Source organism: Neovison vison, chromosome 7 (genome assembly GCF_020171115.1).
Source record: "Neovison vison isolate M4711 chromosome 7, ASM_NN_V1, whole genome shotgun sequence".
Lineage (NCBI taxonomy): Eukaryota > Metazoa > Chordata > Mammalia > Carnivora > Mustelidae > Neogale > Neogale vison.
Window position 1 is genome coordinate 18,628,223 of NC_058097.1, and position 27,927 is coordinate 18,656,149.

A 27,927-nucleotide genomic window follows, 5' to 3' on the forward strand; every position below is an offset into this window, starting at 1 on the left:
CCGCGGAGCAGAGAGCCCAACGTGGGGCTCGACTGGGGGCTCCATCCCAGCACCCTGGGATCATGAACTGAGCTGAAGGCAGAGGTTTTAACCCACTGAGCCACCTAGGCGCCCCAAGCTATCCACTTTTAATTGAGTTCATTATTTCTGGCTTGCTAATTCAAGCTTACTTATAAAAATCTCTTGCGGGGTGCCTGGCTGTCTCAGTCTGTAGAGCATCCAACTCTTGATCTCTGGATTATAGGTTCAAGCCCCACCTTAGGTATAGAGATTACTTAAAAATAAAATCTTAAAAAAAAAAAAATCTCTTGGGGCGCTGGGTGCCTCCGTGGCTTAAGCCTCTGCATTCCCTTTGGGTTGTAATCTTGGGGTCCTGGGATCGAGCCCCCCATCGAGCTGTCTGCTCAGCAGGGAGCCTGCTTCCCCCTCTCTCTACCTACTTGTGATCGCTGTCAAATAAATAAAAAAAAAATCTTTTTTTAAAAAAAACCTCTTTTATGTTGCATTAAAAACAGCTTAAAATAGGCTCTTTTTTTTCTTACAGTCTTAAATAATGAATTTTGGCCATGTGTAGATTTTAGCTATGGTCATCTTAGGACCATCACTATTTGAAAAGACAAATATTTGAGTTTTTTTTTTTTTTAAATTTTTACTTATTGGACAGACACAGAGTGAGAGAGGGAACACAAACAGGGGGAGTAGGAGAGGAGGAAGCAAGTCTCCCACTTCCCGCTGAGCAGGGCCCCAACGAGGGTGAGGGGTGGAGGGTGGGCGGAGTAGTGTGGCTCAATCCCAGAACCCCCGGATCATGACCGAGCTGAAGGCAGACAGACGCCCAACGACTGAGCCATCCAGGCGCCCCAAATGTCTCAGTTTTATAAGAAAACAAGGATAGGAAGCTTGGGAGAGAGCAATAAGGTTAGGCTTGGTGCTCAGATGGCCTCTTAACCCACGCTGTGCCCTGCAGCCACCGTCCCCAAACCAGCCTCATCCACCCAGAGCCTGCTCTCCTGACTCCCTGTTGCCAACGCCCCTCTTTGCAAAGAAAGCCCTAAAAACTGCAAGCCATCAGGTCATAGGATTTCCCGTTTACTTTGTGACTTTCCACCCCTAAAAGACACTGCACCCACCCTCTTCACACCCGGGACCGGCTTTGTAAACATCAGGAAGCGGCGGTCTGCAGAGGAACATAGGTTCCGGCGAGGTCCGGGTGGCAGGAAGTCCCGCCCCACGGAAGTGGGCCATCGCGTTGGGCGGGAAACAGAGTCGAGCGTCGCTGTAGGCTGGTGGCGAGGAAGAAAGGGCGGAAACACAGCGCGCCGCGACTTGAGGGTAAAGGTCACGGCCTCTGCTCCCTGAGCGGTCGGATCCTGCCCGGGTCCCGCCCCGGAACCAGGCTGTGGCCTCCTGTGGAAGGTGGGCCGCCGCGGGTAGGCCTGATAACGCCCTCACACCGGCTGGGATGCGGGACCCCCGGCTGTTACCCTTCCCGCTGACTTGAGGGGGTGGATTGAGCTGGGGGAACGGGTCTTCGTGAGGAGCAACGGACCCAGGCTGCAGTCCCCACAGCACCTGGTGGCAGAAAGAGAATTGTCACATACCATGTAGTCCGGCGTGTGGAGCCCACAGAAGTTTCCAACCCCCATTGTACTTGAGAATGCCCCCGGGCCTCTCGCCGCTGGATTCTGGTGTATGGGAGGGGTGGGGAGCCAGTGGTGGGGCCCTTTATCAGAGGGGGGGCCGGGCAGCGTGGGCTGCAGCACTTGAGGGGCGCCATCTCGCAGCTGGTGAATCGCCGGGACCCAGCGTGTCTTGCGCCTTTAACCAGCATCCCGTCCTTGGCAGGAGCTGGAGAGCCCTGGTCTGAGAAGAGAGGGCCTGGGGAAGACCTCTGTTCTTCAAAAGGCGATCTCCCAGCCCTTTAGGTGAGCCGGGCCTTGGTGTCAATGAGTGCAAACTGGGGAAATGGGGTGGAGGTAGCCTTTCTTCCTTGGAAAGATCAGGCGTCGCCCACCTGTGCAAACCCGGAAGAGGTGATGAGGGTTGAGGCGAAACAGCTGTTCCGGTCTACGGAGTCTGGCAATGTACATGTAGTGTGAACTCACTCCTGGTACCCTCAGCTCGTTTTCTGCGCCTGTTACTTCTCAATCTATTTAAACTATTGTAACAGCTAATTTATTTGCATTCTGGGCCTTTCTCCCAAGCTTCTCCTACTGTAAGGAAGTTTTCTGCAGTGTATGAATCCAAGCTGGATCATCCTGATAGTGCCCTCTTAGGATTGTTCTAAAAACTAAAAAGATAGTATTTATAAGGTTTACAGAATGCAGCACTTGCCTATGATAGGACTTGAATGTTAGAAGATTTTTTTTTTAATCGGGCTCTCTGCTCAGCAGGGAGCCTGCTTCCTCCTCTCTGCCTGCCTGCCTCTCTGCCTGCTTGTGATCTCGTTCTGTCAAATAAATAAATAAAATCTTTAAAAAAAAAAAAAAAAGAAGATTTTTTTTTTTAAGATTTTATTTATTTATTTGACAGAGAGAGATTACAAGTAGGCAGAGAGGCAGGTAGAGAGAGAAGGAGGAGGAAGCAGGCTCCCTGCTGAGCAGAGAGCCCAATGCGGGACTTGATCCCAGGACCCTGAGATCATGACCTGAGCCGAAGGCAGCGGCTTAACCCACTGAGCCACCCAGGCGCCCAGAAGATTTTTATTATTGTAAAAATAGGGGCGCCTGGGTGGCTCAGTGGGTTAAAGCCTCTGCCTTTGGTTCAGGTAATGATCCCGGGGTCTTGGGATGGAGCCCCAGTGTCGGACTCTCTGCGGGTGGGGAGCCTGCTCTCCTGCTTCCCTCTGCCTACTTGTGGATCTCTGTCTGTCAAATGAATAGTCTCTTAAAAAATTGTAAAAATAGAAAAAAGTGGTATAAGACACCATAGGACTACCAGCTAAAGACAAGTGTTAATATGATATTTTCTATGTGGTTTTATTTTATGTTTGCCTCTGCATAATGGGGATCATGCTGTAGATAAAAGTTTGAGCCTTGTTCTTTTAGATTAATTGTAGCAGAAGCATTTTGCCTTGTTATTAAACATTTCAAGTAAATATCAGTATTCTTGTAATAGTATCCTGTGAATGTACCATAATGTACCTAACCATTTTGGCGGGGGGGGGTGTTTATTTATTTATTTGACAGAGATAGAGAGCACAAGCAGAAAGAGCATCAGGGAGAGGGAGAAGCAGGCTCTCTGTGAAACAGGGAGCCCGAAGAAGGGCTCGATCCCAGGAACCTAGGACCTGAGCCAAAAGCAGTTCCTCAACTAACTGAGCCCCCAAATACTCCCCAACTATTTTTTAAAAATTTTTTTTAGATTTTTATTTATTTATTTGACAGAGATCACAAGTAGTCAGAAAGGCAGAGAGAGAGAGGAGGAAGCAGAGAGCAGAGAGCCAGATGTGGGGCTCGATCCCAGGAACCTGGGATTATGACCTGAGCCGAAGGCAGAGGCTTAACCCACTGAGCCACCCCGGCACCCCCCAACTATTTTTTTAATGGAATATCTAAGTTTTTTTTTTAAAGGCAACACTGTATATATTTATATATTACCTTATAAAAGATTATCACATTAGTTTTTTGGTTAGGAATTTTATTTCTATTCTGGGAATGAAAAAAAAAATAGAAAGGATAAATAGCTATCTCCCTTTAACCATATAGTGTTGGAGTAAGTAAGAATTCTAGAGTTCTGTGAGTCCTGACGACTCTAAGAAGTTAATTGGACTCTGATAGATTTTTTTTTTCCGTTTAGCATATGAGATGCCATATCAGGGTTGCTGGTTATTTTAAAAATTCTAACAAGTAATATATAAACAAAATTTTTAGCTTAACAGTAGAATGCTGTGTTGAAAAAAACCCAAGTTTTTAGAAAAATAAATTTTTTTAAAGATTTTTTTATTTATGAGAGAGAGCGTGAAAAGAGGGAGGGTCAGAGGGAGAAGCAAGCTCCCCGCTGAGCAGGGATCCTGATGTGGGACTTGATCTCAGGACTCCAGGATCATGACCTGAGCTGAAGGCAGTCGCTTAAGGGCTGAGCCACTCAGGGATCCAGAAAATAAATTTTTAATATTAAACTTAGCTTGTGTAGAGAAATGGAGTTCTTAAGTGTGTGTGTTTTAAATTTTTGATTCATGGAGGGTGACTGGTCAGAAATGATGGGATGACAATTTATAGGAAAGAAAATAAGGAAGGAGTACCAGAAGAGGATCAGTTAGATTCAGTTAACCAGCCATTTTTATGTTTATTTAATCAAATGTATCAAATGCCTGTAGTACTTAAGAATGCCACATGCTTTTATGTATGTTTTAAAATTTAATTATTGTAACAACTTTTTTAAAGTAGGAATTTCCTATTTTGCAGATGAGGAAACTGAGCCTCTGAGAACTTAATACAACCTTTATTACATATATATATATATATATATATATATATATATTTTAAAGATTTTATTTATTTATTTGACAGGTAGAGACTGCAAGTAGGTAGAGGGGCAGACAGAGAGAGAGGAGGAAGCAGGCTCCCAGCTGAGCAGAGAGCCCAGTGTGGGGCTTGATCCCAGGATCCTGGGATCATGACCTGAGCCAAAGGCAGAGGCTTTAACCCACTGAGCCACTCAGGTGTCCTCCTTATCACATATTTAATAAGCTGTAGATTCAGTCCCTGCTCTCTGGCTTCTAGAAAACTATTTTTTCCCTACTCCTTTACATTTATAATTCTGTAATTCTCAAACATTGATTTAAACTAAGAGAATGCCTTTCTCTTATAGGTGAAATATAAGGAAAAAGAATACAGATGAACATGGCAAGTGAGGACACAAAGAAGATACAAGGTGAGAAATTAATGGATTATTTATTTGGAATTAATTTTATAATCTATTTGTGGGATACACTGCAGATTATCTGACAGGATCCAGGAAATGAAAGAACTATTCAGCAATTTACATACATATTTATTGTGCATCTACCCTGCCTGTCACACTGACTTCAGGATACTGACATTCTAATGGGTAAAGGCATGCTGATAATAAGAATACCATATGATAGCTGATTTAATAGAGATATATACAAGAACAGTGGGAACCTGAGAGAACCATCGCCAAAATATATATGGAAGTACAGGTTTCAGAGTTGTCCTTAGAAAGGTAGAAATTATATCCATGACCATGGAGAAGATTCACCAGAGAGGAAATCTTTAAAAAGAAAAAAAAAAAAGGTTGGGGAATGGTGTTCCTTAATGCACACCATCGTGTAAGGGTTTGGCTGAGGAAGAGGGCCCTCAAAGACAAAAACATTTCAGAGAGGTGAATGGAAAGTCAGGAATATGGAATTGTGGAAACCAGCCTTGTAAGAATACTTCATGAGAAAGATTGCTTGAGCTCATCAGTGTCAAACGTCCTCACATTATGCCTGAATTATCCACTAGATTTTTATTTAGGAGATCATTTGTTTTACTAACAGTAAATTTAATACATATCAGCCAGGTTGCACTATATTGACTTTTGGATGGGAAATAAGGATCTGGAAACCTATGAATACCTAATTCTTCTTAAAAGCTTGACTGAAGATATATGGTAATAGTTAGAGGGAGACTGTAATGTTAAGAGAGCCTTGTAAGGGAAGTAGAAACAAGAGAATATGTGAAGAGGGAATGAAGATTCTGGAGAGGGAGAGGTTGAAGAAAACTGAAAAGAGACGGGGGATAATTGTAGATGCCCCTCTCACACCCTTTATTACACTATGGGAATTACTCACATCTTTCTCTCCATCACCAGATTTTGAGTTCCTTGGAATCAAAATCTCCATCTAGTACAGAGTAGATGCATAGTAGGCAGGCAATAAGTATTTGTTAAATGAATAAATATATTTTTAAGGAATTCTTGGGACTGTAATGGTGCCATTTGAGTTGTGTGTGAGAGAAATCAACTCGAACTAGTACAAGCAAGAAAGGAAATATTTCAGTTCATACCACTGGGAGACTCAGAATTTTGAGGAAAAGTTCTTCAAAGAAAGCACAAAAAGGAGGAGGGAAGTCATTTTGGGCAGGGAAAAAAACCCCACCAAAGTGTGCTAGTTGTAGTCGCAGTAGGGTCCCACAACACAGGTGAATGGATTAACCAGGAACACGAAGGGTGCTAAGATGCCTGTTCTGAGATTGTGGAGGAAGAGATAAGCATGAGTGTGGCTGTAAATATTTTGTAAGAATTCTGTGTTGTGGAAAGTGGGTAATTCTGTGAGGCCTAACATCTGTGTCTTTCGGGACTTACCTTGGCATTCGTAACCTGCTTTTGCCCAGAGAGCAAGGCAAGCCAGATATGCCAGATAATTAATAGCCCTTTCCCTGGGAGCAGCCCTGAATGAATGACTGACTGGAGTTGATGAATAAATACTCTTCACTGATGGTTGGGATGACTCTGAGACACGTGGTTCCACCCTGGCTCCCAGAGTTCCCTTGTGCAGTGAAGCTCCAGTTATCCTTAATAATAACTTGCTTCTGTCTGCCTTCCTGTCCTCTCACTTTCTCATAAAGTACTTAACACTCAAATCCTTGTCTCTTGGTCTGTTTCTGGGGAAACCCAATTAAAACTAAGTGGAAGAGAAGGAGATGTGGGACAAGGGTTGGAGTTTAAAGATAGCTGAAGATTTGGAATAGCCACTAAGGAAAATGGCAGAGGGAGCAGAAGGGTGTGTGAGAGAGAGAGAGAGCTGACCATGGATGGCATTGCAGAGTAGATATGGGGGTTATAACTGGGAATGCATATCAAATATTTGTAATGGCATTGTTGCTTGTTTTTTTTTTTTTTTTCCTTTAGCAATGCCCAAATTTGGGTTGAAAGAGCAGAGAAAGCAAAGTGTTTTTGAGTCATGGTTAGGATTATAGGACACATTTAGTAGAAGGACGGGATCAAAGTAATCTTAGAGAGATATGGTTGAGGTGACGAATTATGGGATCTAGGATGAATAGGGAAGGAAATAAAATGAGAAGCCTCAGTGAACAATAGGAGTAAAAGGATTAGAGATCTTAGGGGTCAAGGAGTAACATAGAATAAGGAAGTAAGAGTAAGACAGTTGAAAGAATTAGGGATAATACTCCCAAAGTAGGGCGCCTGGGTGGCTCAGTGCGTTGAGCTGCTGCCTTCGGCTCAGGTCATGATCTCGGGGTCCTGGGATCGAGTCCCGCATCGGGCTCTCTGCTCAGCAGGGAGCCTGCTTCCTCCTCTCTCTCTGCCTGCCTCTCTGCCTACTTGTGATCTCTCTCTGTCAAACAAATAAATAAAATCTTTAAAAAAAAATATTCCCGAAGTAAAATACAGACTTGAAAATATTACTCATAGACCTGTTATGACTAATGGAAGAGGTCCAAAGTTTGGCCTTGGAAGTGAGTAGCCAAATTTACATACAGTCTGAGATTTAGAAAAGAGAGACTGTCTTTTTTCCAATATCCATTCAGTCATCCAGAAGAACTGAGATTGGGGTTATTTTGGACATTGGGACAACTGCAAGGCATACCAGTAATTTGATTTTTATGTATAGACTGGCTTTATTAAAATACAGCTAACATACCATACAATCCACCCATTTAAAGTATACAATTTAGTTTTTTTAATATATTCACAGTGTTATACAACTGTCATCACAATCAATTTTAGTTCATTTATAATTCCCCCAAAGAAACCCTGTACCCTTTAGCAATCATACCCCTCCCCAGTTGTAGGCAACTGCTAGTCTATTTTCTGTCTCTAGACTTGCCTATTCTGGATGTATAAATTGAATCATGCAGGGGCACCCGGGTGGCTCAGTGGGTTAAGCCTCTACCTTTGGCTCAGGTCATGATCTCAAGGTCCTGGGATCAAGCCCCCCATCGGGCTCTCTGCTCGGCAGGGAGCCTGCTTCCCCCTCTCTCTCTCTGCCTGCCTCTCTGCCTACTTGTGATCTCTGTCGTTCTGTCAAATAAATAAGTAAAATCTTTAAAAAATAATAATAATAAATAGGGGCGCCTGGGTGGCTCAGTGGGTTAAGCCGCTGCCTTTGGCTCAGGTCATGATTTCAGGATCCTGGGATCGAGTCCCGCATCGGGCTCTCTGCTCAGCAGGGAGCCTGCTTCCTCCTCTCTCTCTCTCTGCCTGCCTCTCTGCCTACTTGTGATCTCTCTCTGTCAAATAAATAAATAAAATCTTTAAAAATAATAATAATAATAATAATTAATAAATAAATAAATTGAATCATACAATATGTGGGCTTTTGTGGCTGGCTTCTTTCAAGTAGCATAGTATTTTCAAGGATTATTCAAGTTTTATCAGTATCTTCATTCCTTTTTATTGCCGAATAATATTCCATTGAATGGATATATCATATTTTGTTTATCTTTTCGAGATAAACAATGGAAATTTCAGTTTTTGCTGTTGAGCAGTTATGAGTAATGTTGCTGTGAACATCCATGTGTACGTTTTTGTGTGACATGTTTTCATTTCTCTTGGGTATATATCTAGAAGTAATATTGATGAGTCTCTGGTAAATTCATGTTTAACCTTTTGAGTAACTGCTACACTTTTCACCAAAGCGGCTGTACCATTTATGTTCCTACAGTAATATATAAGGGTTCCAGTTTCTTCAAATATGAACATGTGTCATAATCTGTCTTTTTGATTATAGCCATCCAAATGAATTGTGAAATGGTATTTTTAAACTATTTGTTTATTGGAGAGAGAGAGGGAAAGAAAGAATGAGAAGGGGAGAAGGGTCAGAGGGAGAAGCAGACTCCCTCCCAAGCAGGGAGCCTGATGTGGGACTCAGTCCTGGGACTCTAGGATCATGACCTGAGCCAAAGGCAGTCCCTTTACCAACAGGTGCTGTGAAATGGTATTTAATTGTGGTTTTGGTTTGCATTTCCCTAATGACTAATGATTTGAGCATCTTTTCATATACTAATTGACCATTTGTGTATTTTTTTTGGAGAAATGTCTATTCTATGCTTTTTACTTAAATTATCTTTTTATTATTGAGTTTTAAGAGTTCTTTGTATATTCTGAACACAAGCCCCTTATCAGATATCTGATTTATAGATCTATTCTTCCCTTCTCTGAGTTGTCTTTTCTTGATATTTTTTGAAGCTCAAAAAGTTTCAATTTTTAGGTCTAATTTATCCAATTTTCTTTTATAAGTTGTGCTTTTGTATTGTATATACTTGAGATTTTGTTTTCTTTTTTTTTTTTAAGATTTTATTTATTCATTTGACAGTTAGAGATCACAAGTAGGCAGAGAGAGAGGAGGAAGCAGGCTCCCTGCTGAGCAGAGAGCCCAGTGTGGGGCTCTATCCCAGGACCCTGGGATCATGACCCGAGCCAAAGGCAGAGGCTTCAACCCACTGAGCCACCTAGACCCCCCAATTTTGTTTTATTTTCTAACGGAAGTATTAAAGGAACTAGGTTGCATAGGCTAGAGACGATAAAACTGAGTTGTAGGTGTCATTAGGTGCTTTGTTTGGAAAGGGAGAGATTCTAATAGAAAATATCAAAGTAGGAGAGGGGAGTACAGGAGAGAATAGAGGAATACATAAAGAAGTGTGTTGTTTTCTGTGGTTGTGCCTGGAATTGAAAATCACCATGTCGCATTAAAAATTCTCTTTGGCTTTTGATGATAAGTGGCTTATTGCTATCCATACAGTCAAACTACCCTTCTTACAGTTTCTATTAATATAGAATATGATCAATAAATGTTTGCAGTTGCTTCAAGTTAATTTATTTTTTTATTTTTTGCTTCAAGTTAATTTAGTAATAACCTTTGTACTGTGGTTTTTCACTAAAAAGTTGAGTCATGAATAATTTTATTGAACCAAATTGTCTGTTCAATTTCTTTTAAGAGGAAGACTAAATATTGATTGACAATAGTCTTTTAGTGTGCTCCTCTATATTTTTATATTCTCTCTTAATCTTGTATCTTTGAGAACTTTAAATGTTAATCCAAGCATTATGACAAAATCTGCATATAATTTTATTTAAATCCTTAAAACCAAGAGAAGAAATTGTTTAAAGGTTATAGTGAAGAGTTTTATAGGAAAATGATTGTCTTTCATTTTTAGTTGCAAATAAATATTTCAAGTTTATATTTTCATAGGTTTTGACATATATATATGTATATATGTTCGTGTGTATGTGGGTATATACATATAGTAGCACAATCAGGATAAGAAATATATCCTCATGCACCCTTATAATACCTCTTCTTGAACCTTCCTGGACCCCTTTTCCCCAAGTAACTACTGATCTGCCTTCTATTACTATAGAGAAGTTCACGTTTTTCCCCAATATATGGAAAAATACAGTATATATTTTATGTGGTTTCTTTCAGTATAATTATTTTGAGATTCCTTCATGTGGTTGCATATATCAATAGTTAACTCCTTTTTTTTTAAGATTTTATTTATTTATTTGATATACAGAGATCACAAGTAGGCAGAGAGGCAGGCAGAGAGAAGAGGAAGCAGGCTCCCTGCTGAGCAGAGAGAGGATGTGGGGGGTGGATCCCAAGACCCGAGCCAAAGGCAGAGGCTTAACCCTCTGAGCCACCCAGGCACCCCAGTTAACTTTATTGCTATACTTAGTGATAGCATATAGTCATACCACAATTTATTTATCCATTCATCTGTTGATGGACATTTCAGTTGTTTTCAGTTTGGGGCTATTTCATATAATGCTGCTGTGGACGTTTGTGTATAAGTGTTTGTATGGACACATACCTGCTTTTCTTTTGGATAAATTCTTAGGAGTGGAATGGCTGGATCAAATGATAGATATATGTTTAACAAATTATGAAACTGCTGAGGGGTGCTTGGTTGGTTCAGTCGGTTAAGCGTCTGTGTTTGGCTTGGGTCATGATCTCAGGGTTCTGGGATGAGCCCTGTGTCAGACTCCCTGCTCGGCGGGGAGCCTGCTTCTCCTTCTCCGTCTGCTCCACCCCCTGCTAGTGTTCTCTGTCTCTCAAATAAACAAATAAAATCTTGAAAGAAAAAAGAAAATGAAGTTTTAAATTTTGATGAAATACAGTTTATTCATTATTTTTCAACAGATTGTGCTATTTATGTTGTGTCTAAGAAGTTTTCGCTTAAACCAAGGTGGAAAGATTTTTTCCTGTGTTACCTCTTAAGAGTTTTCTAGTTCCAGATTTTACATTATGTCTGCAATCCCTTTTGAATCAGTTTTTGTATATGGTTTGATTTAAGTTTGGTTATGTTTTTGAATGTGGATATCTAGTTGCTACGGTACCATTTATTGGAAAGATTATCCTTTGTTCTCTTGCTTTGCCTTTGTACCTTTGTAAAAAATAAACCTGTTGGGATTATATTGAATGTGTTGATCAAGTTGGGGAAATTGACATTTTAACAATATTTAGTCCTTCAACCCATGAAAAAAATGTTTTATTCCCTTTATTTCAATCTTCTTTAATATGTCTCAGAAGTATTTTTTAGGTTTTAGTAGACATGTTGTTTACATCTTTTGTCGGATTTATCCCTAAGTATTTCATATTTTTGATACTCTTATAACCAGCATTGTTGTTGTTTTAAAAGTAGTCTCCATGCCCAAAGCAGAGCCCAGTGAAAGACTCTTAACACATGACTGTCAGATCATGACCTGAGCCAAAATCAAAAGTTGGATGCTCAACTGACTGAGCCATCCAGGCTCCCCATAAATGGCATTATTTTTCAATTTCTTTTTAATTACTTATTGCTTGTATATATAGACATATAATTGATTTCTGTATGTTAAATCGATATATTGAAATCTTACTTTATTCAGTAGCTCTTTTATAGATTCCATCAGATTATCTATATAGAAGATCATGTTATACATGAAAACAGATAGTTTTACTACTTCCTTCCTAATTTGAATGTCTTTAGTTTCTTTTTCTCACATGATGGCACTGGCTTTGTTCTCTAGTACAATGTTAAATGGAATGTCAAATAGAATGACATTGGCTAGACTCTCCTGTATAATGCTAAACATCTCTGTCTTATTCCTCATCTCAGGGATAAGAATTCAGTCTTTCTCTGTTAAGTATTATGTTTAATGTAGGGTTTTTCTTTCTTTTTTTTTATTTTTTGTAGATATAATTTTTTATGTTGCGAAGGTTTTCTTCTATTCCAAGTTTGCTGCAATTCTTTTTTATCATAAATGAATGTTGAATTTTATCAAATACTTTATCTACATCTGTTGAGATGACCATATGGTTTTCTATGTTGGTTTGTCGTATTACATCAGTTGATTTTTCATATCTTAAGCCAACCCTGAATTCTTAGGATAAACCCACTTGGTCATGATGTATTGTTATTTTAATATGTCTTTAGGTTTAGTTTGCTAAAATTGTTTGGATTTTTTACATGAATGTTCATGAGGGATATTGGTCTCTAGCTGTCTTTTTTTTTCTTTCTAATTGTTATGCCCCAATAATGGGTCCGTGATTAAAGGAGTGAGACTGATACAAAGTGAAGGTCAAGCAAAGCTTTATTTCGCGCCAAGCATCAAGAATCTAACCGAACGTTCAGGGATGCACCTCTTACAAGAGAGGGCGACCCTTCTCTGTTTCACAGACTAGCTTTTAAGGGCAAAGGCCATGCGGTCGGGCCTGGCCACGCACAGGTGGCCAATGAGATTGTAACACACACAGGAAACTCCACAGTGATGCTAGGTGACCAATTGAGTTACAATTTACCCTAGTAGACATTTGAACCTGCCTATTACACCTTGATTGGGATTGGCGCCCAAAAAGGCTCCCAAAGGGCGGGGCCCATACTCCTTGGTAACCAGGGAGACAGTATGCATCCCCCCCCATCGGATGTGGAATTGGTATTACTTCTTCCTTAAACATTTGGAAGAGTTTACAAATAAAACTATCTGAACCTGGAATTTTCTTTATAAAATGTTTTTAAAGTATTTCAGTTTCTTTTATAGATATAGGACTATTTAGGTTATTGGTTTTCTTCTTGGGTGAGTTTCGATAATTTGTCTCTTTTTTTTTTTTTTTTTTTTAAGATTTTATTTATTTGAGAGAGAGAGCATGTGTGCGCCCACGAACAGGGATGGGGGAGGAGCAGGGGCAGGAAGAGAAGCAAACTTCCTGCTGAGCAGGGAGACCTCACATAAGACACAGGACTCCGTCTCAGGACCCTGGGATCGTGACCTGAGCAAAAGGCACAGGCTTATCAAAAGAAATGAAATCTTGCCATTTGCAATGACGTGGATGGAACTAGAGGGTATTATGCTAAGAACAATAAGTCAGAGAAAGACAATTGTATGATCTCCCGGATATGAGGGATTTGAGATGCAGAGTGGGGGGCTTGGGGGTAGGGAAGGAAAAAATGAAACAAGATGGGATTGGGAGGGAGACAAACCGTAAGAGACTCTTAATCTCACAAAACAAATTGAGGGTTGTTCAGGGGAGGGCATGTGTGGAGAGAGTGGTTGGGTTATGGACATTGGGGAAGGGTATGTGATATTGCGAGTACTATGAAGTGTGTAAGCCTGATGATTCACAGACCTGTACCCCTGGGGCAAATAATACATTATATGTTAATAAAAATAATTAATAATTTTTTTTAAAGGCAGAGGCTTAACCAACTGAGTCACCCAGGTGCCCAGTTTGTGTCTTTCTTAATGATTTTATTTTATTTTTATTTTTTTTTTTAAAGATTTTATTTATTTTTTTGACAGAGAGAGATCACAAGTAGGGAGAGAGGCAGGCAGAAGCAGAGAGCCCGATGTGGGGCTCGATCCCATGACGCTGGGATCATGACCTGAGCCGAAAGCAGAGGCCTCAACCCACTGAGCCACCCAGGCGCCCCTATTTTTTTTTTTTTAAGATTTTATTTATTTACCTGACAGAGAGATCACAAGTAGGCAGAGAGGCAGGCAGAGAGAGAGAGGAGGAAGCAGGCCCCCCGCTGAGCAGAGAGCCCAATGCGGGACTCGATCCCAAGACCCTGAGATCATGACCCGAGCCGAAGGCAGCCGCCCAACCCACTGAGCCACCCAGGCGCCCTGATTTTATTTTTTAAAGTAATCTCTGCACCCAATGTGGGGCTTGAATTTACATTCCCAAGATCAAAAGTTGTGTGCTTCACTGACTGAGCCATCCAGGTACCCCTAATTTGTGTTTTTCAAGCAATTTGTCCATTTCACCTGTTATTGAATCTATGGATAAGAGGTTGCGCATAACTATTATTTATCTTTTGAATATAAATGGAATTTATGATGATGCCATCTCTCATTCTGGTATTGGTATTTTGTGTCTTTGCTCCTTTTTCCTTATCAGTTTGTCTAGAGATTTATCAGTTTTATTGATCTTCTCAAAGAACCAATTCTATTGTTTTTCTTCCTTTAGTCTCATTGATTATTTGCTTTGATCTTTATTTCCTTCCTTCTACTTACTTTGGGTTTAATTTACTGTTTTTATAGTTTCTTTTTTTTTTTTTTTTTAAGATTTTATTTCTTTCGTTGAGAGAGAGACAGTGAGAGAGAGCATGAGAGGGGAGGAGGTCAGAGGGAGAAGCAGACTTCCCTTGGAGCTGGGAGCCCCATGTGGGACTTGATCCCAGGACCCCAGGATCATGACCTGAGCCGAAGGCAGTTGCTTAACCAACTGAGTCACCCAGGTGCCCTGTTTTTATAGTTTCTTAAGATGGAAGCTGAGGTCATTAATTTGAGAACTTTTTTCTTTTCTTTCTTTCTTTCTTTCTTGTGTATTGTTTTGTTTGTTTGTTTTTTAATATTTTATTTATTTATTTGACAGAGAGAATACAAGCAGGGGGTGGGGTAGTGGAGCGGCAGAGAGAGAGGAAGAAGCAGGCTCCCCAATGAGCAGGGAGCGTGATGCGGGACTTGATCTGAGGACCTGGGATCATGATCTGATCAGAAGGCAGATACTTAGCCAACTGAGCCACCAAGGCACCCCAAGACCTTTCTTTTTTTATAATATAAGCCTATAGTATTGTAAATTTCCTCCCAAATACTATTTTAGTAGCATCCCACAAGTTAAAATGTGTTGTGTTTTCATTTTCATTCAGTTAATTTCTAAATGGCAGACATTTGAACTAGTGTAGCTTTATTTAAAGAAAATAATATTTGAATTTTCTTTTCTTATGTTTCATGCAAGGGGAAAATCTAATAATTATAAAAAGTTCATTTCAAATTCTTTTATTTAAGGAACATTTTTATATATCTTTACAGTTTGATAGACTGTAAAATGAATATATACTTATTTTAAAAGTGAACATTACAAAGATATATTTAGAAAGTGAAAATTAAATGGTTAGTTTTTGAAAGGAAACACTTGATTTAAAAAAAGTGAAATTTTTGTTCTTCAGAAATGAAGACTGACCTGAACTTACTATTGGAGTGCCTGAAGTATCAAATGGACAACCCTTTCTCACAAAAGGAAGCTTTGGTTACTATTTTTTCAATTTGTCAACAAAACAGTAAGACATGATAGTGAATTTTTATCTGTGATTCTAGTTCTTTAGTATTGTGATAAATGAAATATACATAGTTATTTCTTTTTAATTCATTTACTCTACATGCTTTGTTACTATGTTTATGTGAATTATTTTCTCCTTAAGAGATTCATAATATTATTTATGTTTTGTTTTGTCTGCACACCCTATAGGTAATGCAGGTGTTTATTTTCGGGAAATTGGTGGTTTGATGTTTGTAAAAAATCTTGCAAAGTCAAGTAAACATAGCATGGTAAAAGAAGCAGCCTTATACACATTAGGAGCTGTTGCAGAACAAAATGGTAAAGTATGAAAACTTTTTTTTCATTATCCTTCAAGCATTGTGCTATATTTTAACAAACCAATAAAAAGTAATTTTAGAGTTAAGTTGCTTTTTTACATGTCTGGATAGTTTCATGCAGATATTTTATTTTTTAAAATCCATGCATGCCAATTATTAACTGATGAAGGAACCAGTAAAATACGACAACTGTTTCGAAGGCAATGACAAAAAAACAACATAGGCCTTTGGCAATGCTGAAATAGATTTGTAAGTAGGCACATAAGTGGTCAGTATCTGCAGGGCAACAGTGATTTGCATTCTACTGGCCGAAATGTTTTATATCTCTATGGTCAAGAATAACGTGGGGCACCTGGGTAGTGCAGTTGGTTAAACGTCTGACTCTTGGTTTTGGCTTGGGTTGAGATCTCAGGGTTGTGAGATTGAGCCCTATGTGGGGCTCCCTGTGAGATTCTCTCTCCGTCTTCCTCCGTCCCTCCTGCTCATGCATGCCTGTGCATGCTCGCTCGCTCTCTCAAAATAAATAAATAAATAAATAATTTTTAAAAGGGAGACTTCCTAGTCGGAAACATTTTTTTCACTTTGTCTTCTACCGTGCATATCTTTTTTTTTTTTGGTCATGCAAAAGTTCTTTATTTTTACAAAAATAAAATTCATCATTCTTTCCCCATTTCCTTCTGGATTTTGAGTCATAGGAAAGTTTTCCATACTGTGAGATTCTAGAGGAAGTCACCCACATTGACTTTTGGTACTAGTATGGTTTTATTTTTTACTTTTATATTTTCCAGTTTCTTCTTCTTTATGTGGCAATTCAGCTATTCTAACATGTCTTATTAAAAAGATCTTTTTCACATTGATTTGAGATTCTATTAGTGCTACATGAATTTGTATATGTGGTGGGTTTATCTCTGGTTTTTCTATTAAGTTCGTTCTCTATATGTCTAGGTTCTTGAATCAAAAGAGGAAGATAACCTAAAACATCTTGTGTATGGATAAGTGTGCTCTGGGTATAGAAGTTCATGTTGGTAAAATATTTTCCTGTAATATACCCAAAATGAAGTTGAATCTAAAGTATTGTTTTGTCAAACAATTTTCTATTCTTAAATTTTCGTTCTTTTTTTTTTTTTTTAATGTGGAGCTTAAAATCATGACCCTGAGATAAAGACCTTTGCTGAGATCACAGAGTCAAATGCTTAGCCTATTGAACCACCAAAATTGCCCCTTAAATTATCATCCATACATATTTCTTCATCATTTGGTAGGAACCAAGTTGTATGCTAGTCATTGGTATAAATGAGACACTGTTCTTGCCTTTGAGAGAAAGTCTAATAACTGTTCTAAATACTGGATAAAATACAAATTATATCTCTGTTCAAATTATTATTTTTTTAAAGTTTTATTTATTTTTTAAGTCTTTTTTTTTTTTTTTGTAATCTCTACACCCAATGTAGAGCTCAGACTGATCACCCCTAAGATCAAGAGTTGCATACTCTTCCAATTGAGTGAGCCAGGTGCCCTCTCAAATTATTTTTTAAAAATTCTGTTTATTGTGTTAGTATCACACACATACATACATGCACACACAAAACCTTACTGTTAGATATCATTTTTGCTTTTCAGAAAGATATTTTTATTTCTAGAAAATTCTTTAAAAATTGCACAAGTATCATTTGCCTATCTTCTAAAACAGGTTTCTGAATTAAAAAAAATTTTTTCTCTTGCTATATCTTGTTACTTACTCATCCCCTTAAATTTTTTTTCATATTTTATTTTTTCGTTTAGTAAGGTTTGGGTTTGAGGGGTTTTGTTTTTTGTTTTAAAGATTTTATTTATTTATTTGTGAGAGAGAGTGAGCATGCACAAGCAGGGTGAGTGGCAGGTGGAGGGAGAAGCAGGCTCCCTACTGAGCGGGGACCCCCGATGTGGGACTTGATTCCAGGACCCCAGGATCATAACCTGAGCCAAAGGCAGATGCTTAACTGGCTGAGCCAGCCAGGTGTCCCTAGTTAGGTTTTTAAAAGAAATTCTCAGAGATTGTGTACATGTTTTAGAGCCTCAGTCAAATACTTCTGATTAAGGCTTTTTTGGCCTGCTAATTGAGTAAGCATGTATCAGTTTGTCAGAAATTTTATTGCGTGACAAATAAATGTCAATGAAATGAGATCTTGAGAACCATCTGTTTGGCAACTTTATATTTTGTTCAACATATTTTAAAATTTATGCTAATCCATAGGAATTGAAATTATATTTTTATTTTTCAGTTTACTGTCAGCAGACTTTATGCACTTCAGAATTGTTTGAAGACTTAACTTGGTTCTTATCTAATGATGATTCAAACACAAATTTGAAAAGAATGTCTGTCTATGTTATTTTGGTTCTAGTTTCAAATAATAGTAAGTACATTCTTTTATGGTGTAGAAACATTAAAAAAATAATAAATTGAAATAGTCTTTGTCCTTTTGTTCTATTCTTGATATCAGTGTCTGCTTTTTTTTTTTTTTTTTTTTTTTTAAGTAGGCTCTATGCCAAGTGTGGAGCCCAGTGCAGAGCTTGAACTCACAACCCTGAGATCAAGAGTCGGACACTTAAATGACTGAGCCACCCAGGCGCCCTTATATGTGTCTTTTAAAAAATCTTACTAACTTCTGAGAACCACTAGCTTTAAAAAAATAGAATCACATATATTTGTTTGATATTTATTAATTACAAGAAATAGTAAATTGATTTGTGTTATTTAAATAACATTGAAAAGGAGCAGCTTTAAAAGAAAAAGAGGCATTTGATGATTAGTTTGGTTGATTTTCCACTGAGTTAGACATTTAGTTACAGTGTTTATTATATCAGCTAACAATGGTCTTAAATTTCATGTAGCTCTTAAATTTTGTTTATTTTTGGAGGAAATTTGAATGCTGTCATTCTCTGAGCATAGGTAATGTATAACCCTGATTACAGATTTTTATCTATTCTAATTCTGTTATACTTTGTAATACCCTAAAGTGATTAAAAGTTATTTATTAAAAAACTACTTAAATGGTTCTCATTTTTGCAAACTTATTTATAAACAAAAGTCATATTTGTGTATTATATGTCTGTCTTTTTAAGGGACAGGACAAACACTTGTAAGAGAAACAGGTTGTATTACAGTTCTGACACAGTTGTTCAGGTAAGAAAATAAAAAATATTTTGTTTTTATTCATTACTTAAGATTTTAACACATTTGTTTAATTTGCTTCTTCCTTTTTTTTCCCCACCAAATAGGACAGTTCTTTCAAAATATGAGTTGAATTTGTTGGATGAAAATGCATTCCAGAGCTATCAGTTATGGTCTTCAGTTTGTAGTACTTTGTGTGTCTGTGTCAACAATCCTCAAAATGGTAATTATCTCAAATATTTAAATATAAAAACAAAATAAAAACATATGAGATGATATTTTACAAATATATTAAAACATGATTGACTTTGTGTCCTTTCAGATGAAAATCAAATGCTTTGCTGTTCACTTTTTCCACATGCTAATGACTGGCTAATAAATTGTGTCAAACCTGAGATAATTCGCCCTGTTTGCTCATTTATTGGACTCACTCTTGCAAATAACAGTAAGTATTCATTATTCTCTAGTTTTACTTGAAGATCCATAGTTCAAAGGATAACAAAAGCCTATTGAGTTAATTATTGAATTAATTGAATCAATGGAATAATTTTATTATAGTAATTGGGTCATTTTAGTTGCATTTAGACTATTACAGATAGGAAAATCTTGAAAGTAGACATTATTAGGAAAATAATTGGGAAGATGGAGGTAGCAGCATAGTTTTGAATTCCCCCAGATACCCTCACAAAACAGAGCAACTAGATAGCAAAACTAAAACTCCACATGGCATGTTCTCTGATCACATATAATTAAATTAGACATAAATAAAAAGAAAACTTCTAGAAAAGTCCCAAATGTCTGAAAATTAAACAACTCAGTGCTAAAAAAAAAGACTAAGAAAGAAAACCCTATAAACCCATGAATAAAAGAATAAGTCATGAAGAAATTAGAAATGTTTTTAACTGTATGATTATGAAAGCATAACATTAAAAAACTGCATTCCTAAAAATAAATAAATGAATGAATAAATGAAAAATTAAAAGCTGGGTTGCTGCAAAAGTAGTGTTTGGAGGGAAATTTATAGCACTGTACTTTGTATAAAGAAAGAAGGCAACTCTCAAATCAATTATATTAGTTTCCACCTAAGAAACTAGAAAATAAATCAACTTAAACTCAGAGTAAAGAAGGAAATAATAAAGAGAAGATCAGAAATCAACACAATAGAAAAATAACAGAATGGGGAAAAATCAATGAAACCAGAACTATTTCTTTAAAAAGATCAATGAAATGGATCCTTTAGCCACAATATAAAGAGAGAGGGCCCAGATTTCTAATATCAGGAATAAGAAGTGACATCTCTCTAGCTCTTAAGAGATATTAAAAGGATAATAAAGGAATATTCAAAACAACTTTATGCAAACAACTAAGTTTGACAACTTACATTAATTTGATAAATTCTTTGAAAGACACAACCACCAAAGCTCACTCAGAAGAAATGGATAGCCTGAATGATGTCATATATATTAAAGAAATTGAATTTATAGTTTAAAACCCTAGAACAGGAATTTCCAGGCCCTGATGGACTCATTGGTGAATTATGCCAAACATTTAAGGAAAATAAATTCTACATAAATTGCCAGGAAATGGAAGTAGAAGAAGCAAAACATTTCCCAACAGATTTTGATATTTTTATTTTATTTTATTTTATTTCGTTCTTTTTTAAAAAAAATTATTTTATAGTAATCTCTAACCCAATATGGGGCTTGAACTCGTGATTTAGGATCAAGAATTGCATGCGCGGGGCACCTGTGCATGCATGTGCATGAGCCACTGGGTGGCTCAGTGGATTAAAGCCTCTGCCTTTGGCTCAGGTCATGGTCCCAGGGTCCTAGGATTGAGCCCCATGTCAGGCTCTCTGATCAGTGGGAAGCCTGCTTCCTCCTCTCTCTCTGCCTGCCTCTCTGCCTACTTGTGATCTTTGTCTGTCAAATAAATAAATAAAATCTTAAAAAAAAAAAAAAAGAATTGCATGCTCTGTTGACTGAGTCATCAAGGCACCCCTTTCCCCACACATTTTAGGTCAGCATTATTCCCATACTGAAACTTGAAAAAGACCTTACAAGAATACTATAGGTCAGTATCCTTTATGAATATAGATGCAGAAATCCTTAACAAAACATTAACAGTCAGGAGTGCCTGGCTGATTCAGTCTATAGAGCATGTGGCTTTTGATCTTGGGGTCATGAGTTTAAGCCCCACGTTGGGTGCAGAGTTTACTTAAAGAAATTTGAAAAAAATTTATAATTAAAATTTTAAAATCCAGTAGTATATAAAAAGAATAATATGTTATGACCAAGTGGCATTTATCCTAGGAATGCAGGATTGGTTGAACATTGGGAAATTCACCATATTCACAGGCTATGACAGAAGTAAACTATACAATAATCTATAAGGATGCAAGGAAATCTTTTCACATAGTTCAACATATATTCGTGACAAAAGCTTTTGGTAAACTAGGAATAGATAAAACTTCTCAGTGTGGTAGAGGGTCTCTACAAAACACAGCTAGCATATTCAATGGTGAAAGACTTAATGTGCCCCCCACCAGCCCCAAGACTGGAAAAAAACAAGGATGACCACTCCCACTACTTAGAAATTTTACTGGATATTTAAGCCGATAAAATAAGTCAAGAAAATAAAAGTCTTAGAGATTAAAAAGGAAAAAGAAAATACAGTATTATAAAATATATAGAGAACTCCTACAAATTGGTAGGACAAAAAACAATCTAATGATTAAAGAAATGAGCAAGATTTGGACAAATACTTCACCAAAGATGATGTGAATATTAAATTGTGAATAAGCAATGAAAAGTTTTCTGAAAAGATGCTCAAAATCGTTAGTCATCAGAGAAAACCAAACTAAAACCCCAAGAATACCAGTACACACTCATGCCATGCCTACAATCAGAAAGGCTAGTAATATTAAATGTTGATGAGGATGTGGAGCAACTAGAACTTTCTCACACATTGTTTGTGTATACCTTTATTCACATATTTAAAGCAAATAGTCATGCTTTAGGAGAAACATATCTCTATAATTCCAAAAATTGGATTCTCTTTCCATGATGCTTTGACATTTCCTTTTTCTTTAAAAGTCAGCTTGATATAGTAATAATTTTAGGACTTTTAGCAAACTGGTATGAAATATCAGTTAGAAAAAATCTGAAATATTCAGTGTACAGTGTACAAGGATGTTCTTATGCTTACAAGCCTGAATTTTTATTACATAGGCTATTACCAGAAACTGTGGTAACACAGTGCTATTTTTATCCAAGCATTTAAAGATACTTTTTTCAGGAGTTGTTTTTTTTTTTCAATGAAAATATTTTGCAGAAAAGAAACCTGTTGTGGAGTCTCCATAATATTGAAAATGTTTGCTTATTCTTCAGTAACATTTCCTAATAGTTCCCTTCCCAGGTGTAGAAAATTCTGAACCTGATGTTTTTTTTAAATATATATTTTTAAAATATTTATTTATTTAATTGAAAGAGAGAGTATAAGAAGGAAGGGCAGAGGGGCAAGAGAGAGAATCCTAAGCAGACTCTGCACTGAGCCTGGAGCCCGACACAGGGCTTAATCCCACAACCCTGAGATCATTACCTGAGCTGAAATCAGTAGTCAGAGGCTTAACCTGCCACACCACCCAGGTGTCCCTGAACTTGATGGTTTATTTTAGATTAAGATCTTTATGTTTTATCAAACAGTGTAAAAAGTAATTTTTTCGTCTAAACCATCTTGGCTCAGGGTGCCTGGGTGGCTCAGTTGATTAAGTGCCTGCCTTAGGCTTAGGTCATGATTTGGGAGTCCTTGCAAGTCCTGCCGAGCAGGGAGCCTTCTTCTCCCTCTGTCCCTCATCCCACTTCTACTCTTTCTTTTGTGCTTTCTCAAATAAATAAATAAAATCTTAAAAAAAATAATCTTGACTCAATTTGTGATACTAGGTAGACTGGGAATATATGTGGCAGAATTATAATCACTAATCCATGTATCCATTTGTTATAAGCCTACTGCTTGTATAGAGGCTGTGAAGACTATTGAATGCACAGACCCATGAGATACTCTCCCATCAGAACCATTTTCAACAGCACAACAAGACACTTCAAACTTTTTTTTTTAAGATTTTATTTATTTATTTGACAGGCAGAGATTACAAGTAGGCTGAGAGGCAGGCAGAGAGAGAGGAGGAAGCAGGCTCCCTGCTGAGCAGAGAGCACGATGCGGGGCTCGATCCCAGGACCCTGGGATCATGACCTGAGCCGAAGGCAGAGGCTTTAACCCACTGAGCCACCCAGGCGCCCCGACACTTCAAACTCTTAAAAAAATGTATTTTTCACTGAGACTTTGCTTGGAATAGTTGTTATAATTTTATATTCTAAGAAGTAAAAGAAATAGGCTTTAAAAAGATGGAGAAAATATGTGTTCCTTTGGAATAATTACTTGCCCTTTGTAGATTCAAGCAATCTAAGGAATGAGTAAATGTTGGAATTCAGAAAATAGGCAGCTTGCTAATTGCTATACCAAACTAAATGAATGAAGTTATTCTTCTTAGCTCTATTGAAGAACTTTGAATTTACTAATGTCATTCTTGCAAAATATACTAGTTCTTGCTAAATGAAACAAAAAATATATCTAACACACAGGAAACACTGTACTGTGTATGTACTTGGTATAAAAGTTTGTTTCTTACCTAAGTAAATGACCCTTTTTGTGATTATATGCATAGGTAAAGATTGGATTTTTCATTCTTTAATTTGGGGATTTTTAGTATTTGAAAAAGTCATGTCAGTGTCATATTTAGTGTAATTTAATTGAATGGAACCATACACTTGTCTTGTTTGAGGTATTAATAGTTTTGCTACTTTATTTCTTAAGCATATGTTCAGAAATACTTTATATCTGTGGGTGGACTGGATGTGTTGTCTCAAGTTCTTGTGCAACTGGAATCAGATTCACACAAGACTCTTTCCAGTGCTAAGCTTGCAGTTGTGGTGACAAAGACAGTGGATGCGTGTATTGCTGATAATCGTGAGTGAACATACTTAGTAATTTTTCTACAATTGAGTTTTGTTTGAATTCAGCATGGTGACTGTTGAAATGATAGGATGAACACAAATGTAGGCTGGACTTCCCATCTCTCACAGCGGGAGGGAATCGTAAAAATTATCTAGTCCAACTTCTTATTTTCATGTGGAGATTATGACTTTCCTAAGGGTCAAATTAAAGTCTTCTGACTGCAAGTCTAATGATAGAACAAGATAAAATTCTGTCATTTCTAAACTTCTATTGCACTGAAAGAGCAATATTAAATGAAAAGCTTTAAGTGAGAAATGAAGGGACATCTTGGAAACATAAGCAACAAAAACATAAACATGGAAAACCCAATTTAAAAACCCAATTTATAGATTTTTAAAAATTGTATAAAGAATTAAGGTATACCTCTTTCTAATAAGTATGCAGTCTGACTCACCCAGCCATAACTAGGTTTAAGAGGGCTATATAAGCCATTATCTTATTATAATACATTTATTTATATTTACATATACATATGCATATAGATGAGATGGGAATATTAGATATTATATTGGCATGATATTCTTCTTCCAGGATAAGATCTGACAAATAGCATATATATAGTTTTAAGCTTATACTTTTTTCCCCCCTATTTTTTACTAATAGCTACTTTTGGAGTAATACTATCCAAGTATCAGATTGTTTCAAAACTTCTGACATTACTGCTTCATGAAAGTCTGGATTCAGGAGAAAAATTTAGCATCATACTTACTCTTGGTCATTGCACAGAAGATTGTGGTTAGTATTGAATTTATTTAGTGTGCTTATTAAAACAGTGGAGTGGTGGGGTACCTGGGTAGCTCAGTGGGTTGGAGCCTCTGCCTTCGGCTCAGGTCATGATCCCAGGGTCCTGGGATCGAGCCCCGCATCATGCTTTCTGCTGAGTGGGGAGCCTGCTTCCTCCTCTCTCTCTGCCTACATGTGATCTCTGTCAAATAAATAAATAAAATATTAAAAATAAAAATAAAACAGTGGAGTGAAAATCCACTTATTCCCCCCCTTATTGTCATATGGGTGGCTTGAAAGTACTGCCTTTCTGTAAGTCATTCAGGCCCAAACCTGTCATTTTGCTCCTCATCCTTCTTCATCCATATCCTTCCTTATCCCTTTCTGTCCAGGTCCAGTTTAGGCCCTCAGCCCCTCAACATCTTTCACCAATGAAATTGGAAGAGATTTCTTTTTGTGTTCCTCCTCTCCTGTCTCTATTTTTTTTTTTTTAAGAGGGGGAGGATAGGGAGGAGGAGGAGGTGAGAGAGAGAATCTTATGCAGGTTCCATACCAAGCATGGAGCCCGATGTGGGTCTCTATCTCAGAATCCTGAGGTCATGACCTGAGCCCAAATCAAGAGTTAGATGCTCAACCAACTGAGTCACCCAGGTGCTCTGGATTTATTCTAAGTTTTAAAATTTTTAAAATTTTTTATTGAGGCTTAATCTGAAAACTATATATTTTTTGTTTTCAGCTATACCTTTTTTTAAACCAAGTATGGGCTACTTTTTTACTCTCCTGAAGTATGGCTACTCAGTGGCTGTATTTCAAACATCATCACTTTATGAGACAGTTATTTTTATGTCAGAAGATTATTTTCTAAATGGAAAATACTTTTGAAACTATTTTTTTTTACTCTCAAGATTTAAACTATGTTCATAATTATCACAGAGAAGAATTATGACCTTATGCAGATAGTTTATGAAAAAATAACATAACTATTTTCTACTTTGATTTTTGATGTTTTCCAGAGGAGAATCAGTATGATCTTTTTAAAAACAATGGGCTTCCACTCATGATACAAGCCTTAACTGAATCGCAGAGTGAGGAACTAAACAAAGCTGCCACTTTTGTGCTTCACAATTGTAAAAAAATTAGTAAGTTTATTGTTACTTTAAAAAAATATGGAAGTTTATGAAGGGAAATTTATATCTGCTTTGGTGAGCCCAATCCTTTGGGCTTCCAGGTTCTTCTTAATTTGAAAAGTGGAATATATAATTTGGACATGATAACAAGAGTATTTCAGCCTTTAACCCTATCTGGAAGAGAGCAACAGTATAGCAATATGGATAATTTAGTTGTAGGAATTAAATTTGAGGCCTACAGGTGACTTAAGGTTAAATTATAATACAAAATACATTTGTTTATTTACTTAAAAAAATGTTTGAGTGACTATTATTTGCCAGGCACTGTGCTAGGTTTTAGGGATACGGTGATTAGAAACAACAGTCAGTACTCATAGAGCTTCATTTAACTAGATAAATAGTCCTTGAATAATCTAAAAAATGAATGAATTGTTCTGTATTAACTGAAGGGTTAGGAATGGATGGAGCATAGATTTTAGCATATAACAAAGGACTGTGACCTAGACTTGGAGTGGAAGAGGCTTCGGAGGAAATGATTGTTGAGCTGAGAACTGAATGTATAGTGTTAACTAGGTCAGCCATAAGCAACAGTGAGGCACAAAGACCCTATAATAGGAGGGAACATGCATTGAAGAAATGATGGCCATTGAATTGGCCTTTGTGGAAGAAAAATTGCTGCTGTGGTATATAAAAAGAAAACTTAAAAGATTAAAGGAAGGAGCTGCTTTATGAAAACTGTTAAAAAAAAAACCCAAACCTAAAACCAGTATCCACATACCTGGGAATGTTTATGTACCCGACATAACATATTTTCATGATGTTCTTTCTCTTATAGCTCTGATGAGTAAAGTCTAATTTATGACTGGGGCTTGGACTTCTGCCATGCACTTGCTTTCCATTTATTTTCAGTACCACCTAGACAGTTAAGATAGTCTACATGGGCAAAATTTAGAGAGGTGTATGTGGGGTATGAGGTAGTCCTTATGTAAAGTTTTAGAATTACATTTAAAGTGTCAGAAAAAAACCCATTTCTAGTAATGAATAAATTCACTATTTTTTTCCCATATTACAAAGCTGAGAAATTATCTCTAAGTCTAGGAGAATATTCTTTTGATGAAAATGAAGAGCAATTAAAAGACATAAATATGAAAGAGAAGAATCTTGAAGAGTACTGGAAGAAAGCAAAGGAAATTCTACACAGAATAGAACAGCTTGAAAGAGAAAGAAATGAGGTTGGCTTTTTTGTTTCAAAGAATATAAAACTTTTTTCAAGTATTTTTCTACAATAGAGGTTGGAGGATAAAAAATTTTTCTTGCTAAATTATTTTTTATATTTTAATGTTTTTTTAAAGATTTTATTTATTTTATTTGACAGACAGAGATCACAAGTAGGCAGAGAGGCAGGCAGAGAGAGAGGGAGGAGGAAGCAGGCTCCCTGCTGAGCAGAGAGCCCGATGCGGGGCTCGATCCCAGGACCCTGGGATCATGACCTGAGCTGAAGGCAGAGGCTTTAACCCACTGAGCCACCCAGGCGCCCCTATTTTAATGTTTTTTTAAAAAAGATTTATTCTAGGGGCTTCTGGGTGGCTCAGTCATTAACAATCTGCCTTCAGCTCAGGTCATGATCCAGGGTCCTGGGATCCAGCCCCGCATCAGGTTCCCTGATCAGCAGGAGGCCTGCTTCTCCCTCTCCCTCTCCCCCTGCTTGTGTTCCCTCTCTCTGTGTCTCTCTCTGTCAAATAAATAAAAATCTTTTTTAAAAAAGTCTTAAAAAAAGACTGGGGCACTTGCGTGGGTCAATGGGTTAAGTCTCTGCCTTTGACTCAGGTCATGATCTCAGGGTCCTGGGATCGAACCCCGCATTGGGCTGTCTGCTCAGCAGGGAGTCTGCTTTCCCCTCTTTCTCTGCCTGCCTTTCTGCCTACTTGTGATATCTCTCTCTTTCTGTCAAATAAATAAATTTTTTTAAATCTTAAAAAAAGATTTATTCTAGTAAAAGAGTGAGGTTGTGAGTGGGGGGAGGGACAG

The 27,927-nt window shown here is 37.5% G+C and overlaps 1 protein-coding gene and 1 long non-coding RNA gene across 2 annotated transcripts in view; both read left to right on the top strand.

Annotated features, from left to right (window-relative positions):
• The first annotated feature begins 1,411 nt into the window (after positions 1 to 1,411).
• Positions 1,412 to 4,857, top strand: LOC122913766. Its single transcript, XR_006385736.1, has 3 exons — positions 1,412 to 1,430; positions 1,846 to 1,925; positions 4,813 to 4,857. It is a non-coding gene; the product is annotated as an uncharacterized LOC122913766 (long non-coding RNA).
• A 10,543-nt stretch (positions 4,858 to 15,400) lies between these two features.
• TERB1 (telomere repeat binding bouquet formation protein 1) overlaps positions 15,401 to 27,927 on the top strand; it is a 33,244-nt gene continuing 20,717 nt past the window's right edge. Inside the window, exons 1-10 of the mRNA XM_044260397.1 lie at positions 15,401 to 15,509; positions 15,698 to 15,826; positions 18,087 to 18,218; positions 18,928 to 18,988; positions 19,084 to 19,199; positions 19,299 to 19,421; positions 23,849 to 24,001; positions 24,653 to 24,784; positions 25,786 to 25,911; positions 26,974 to 27,131. Coding sequence (XP_044116332.1) covers positions 15,401 to 15,509; positions 15,698 to 15,826; positions 18,087 to 18,218; positions 18,928 to 18,988; positions 19,084 to 19,199; positions 19,299 to 19,421; positions 23,849 to 24,001; positions 24,653 to 24,784; positions 25,786 to 25,911; positions 26,974 to 27,131 — 1,239 coding nt within the window. The remainder of the gene's footprint in view (positions 15,510 to 15,697; positions 15,827 to 18,086; positions 18,219 to 18,927; positions 18,989 to 19,083; positions 19,200 to 19,298; positions 19,422 to 23,848; positions 24,002 to 24,652; positions 24,785 to 25,785; positions 25,912 to 26,973; positions 27,132 to 27,927) is intronic.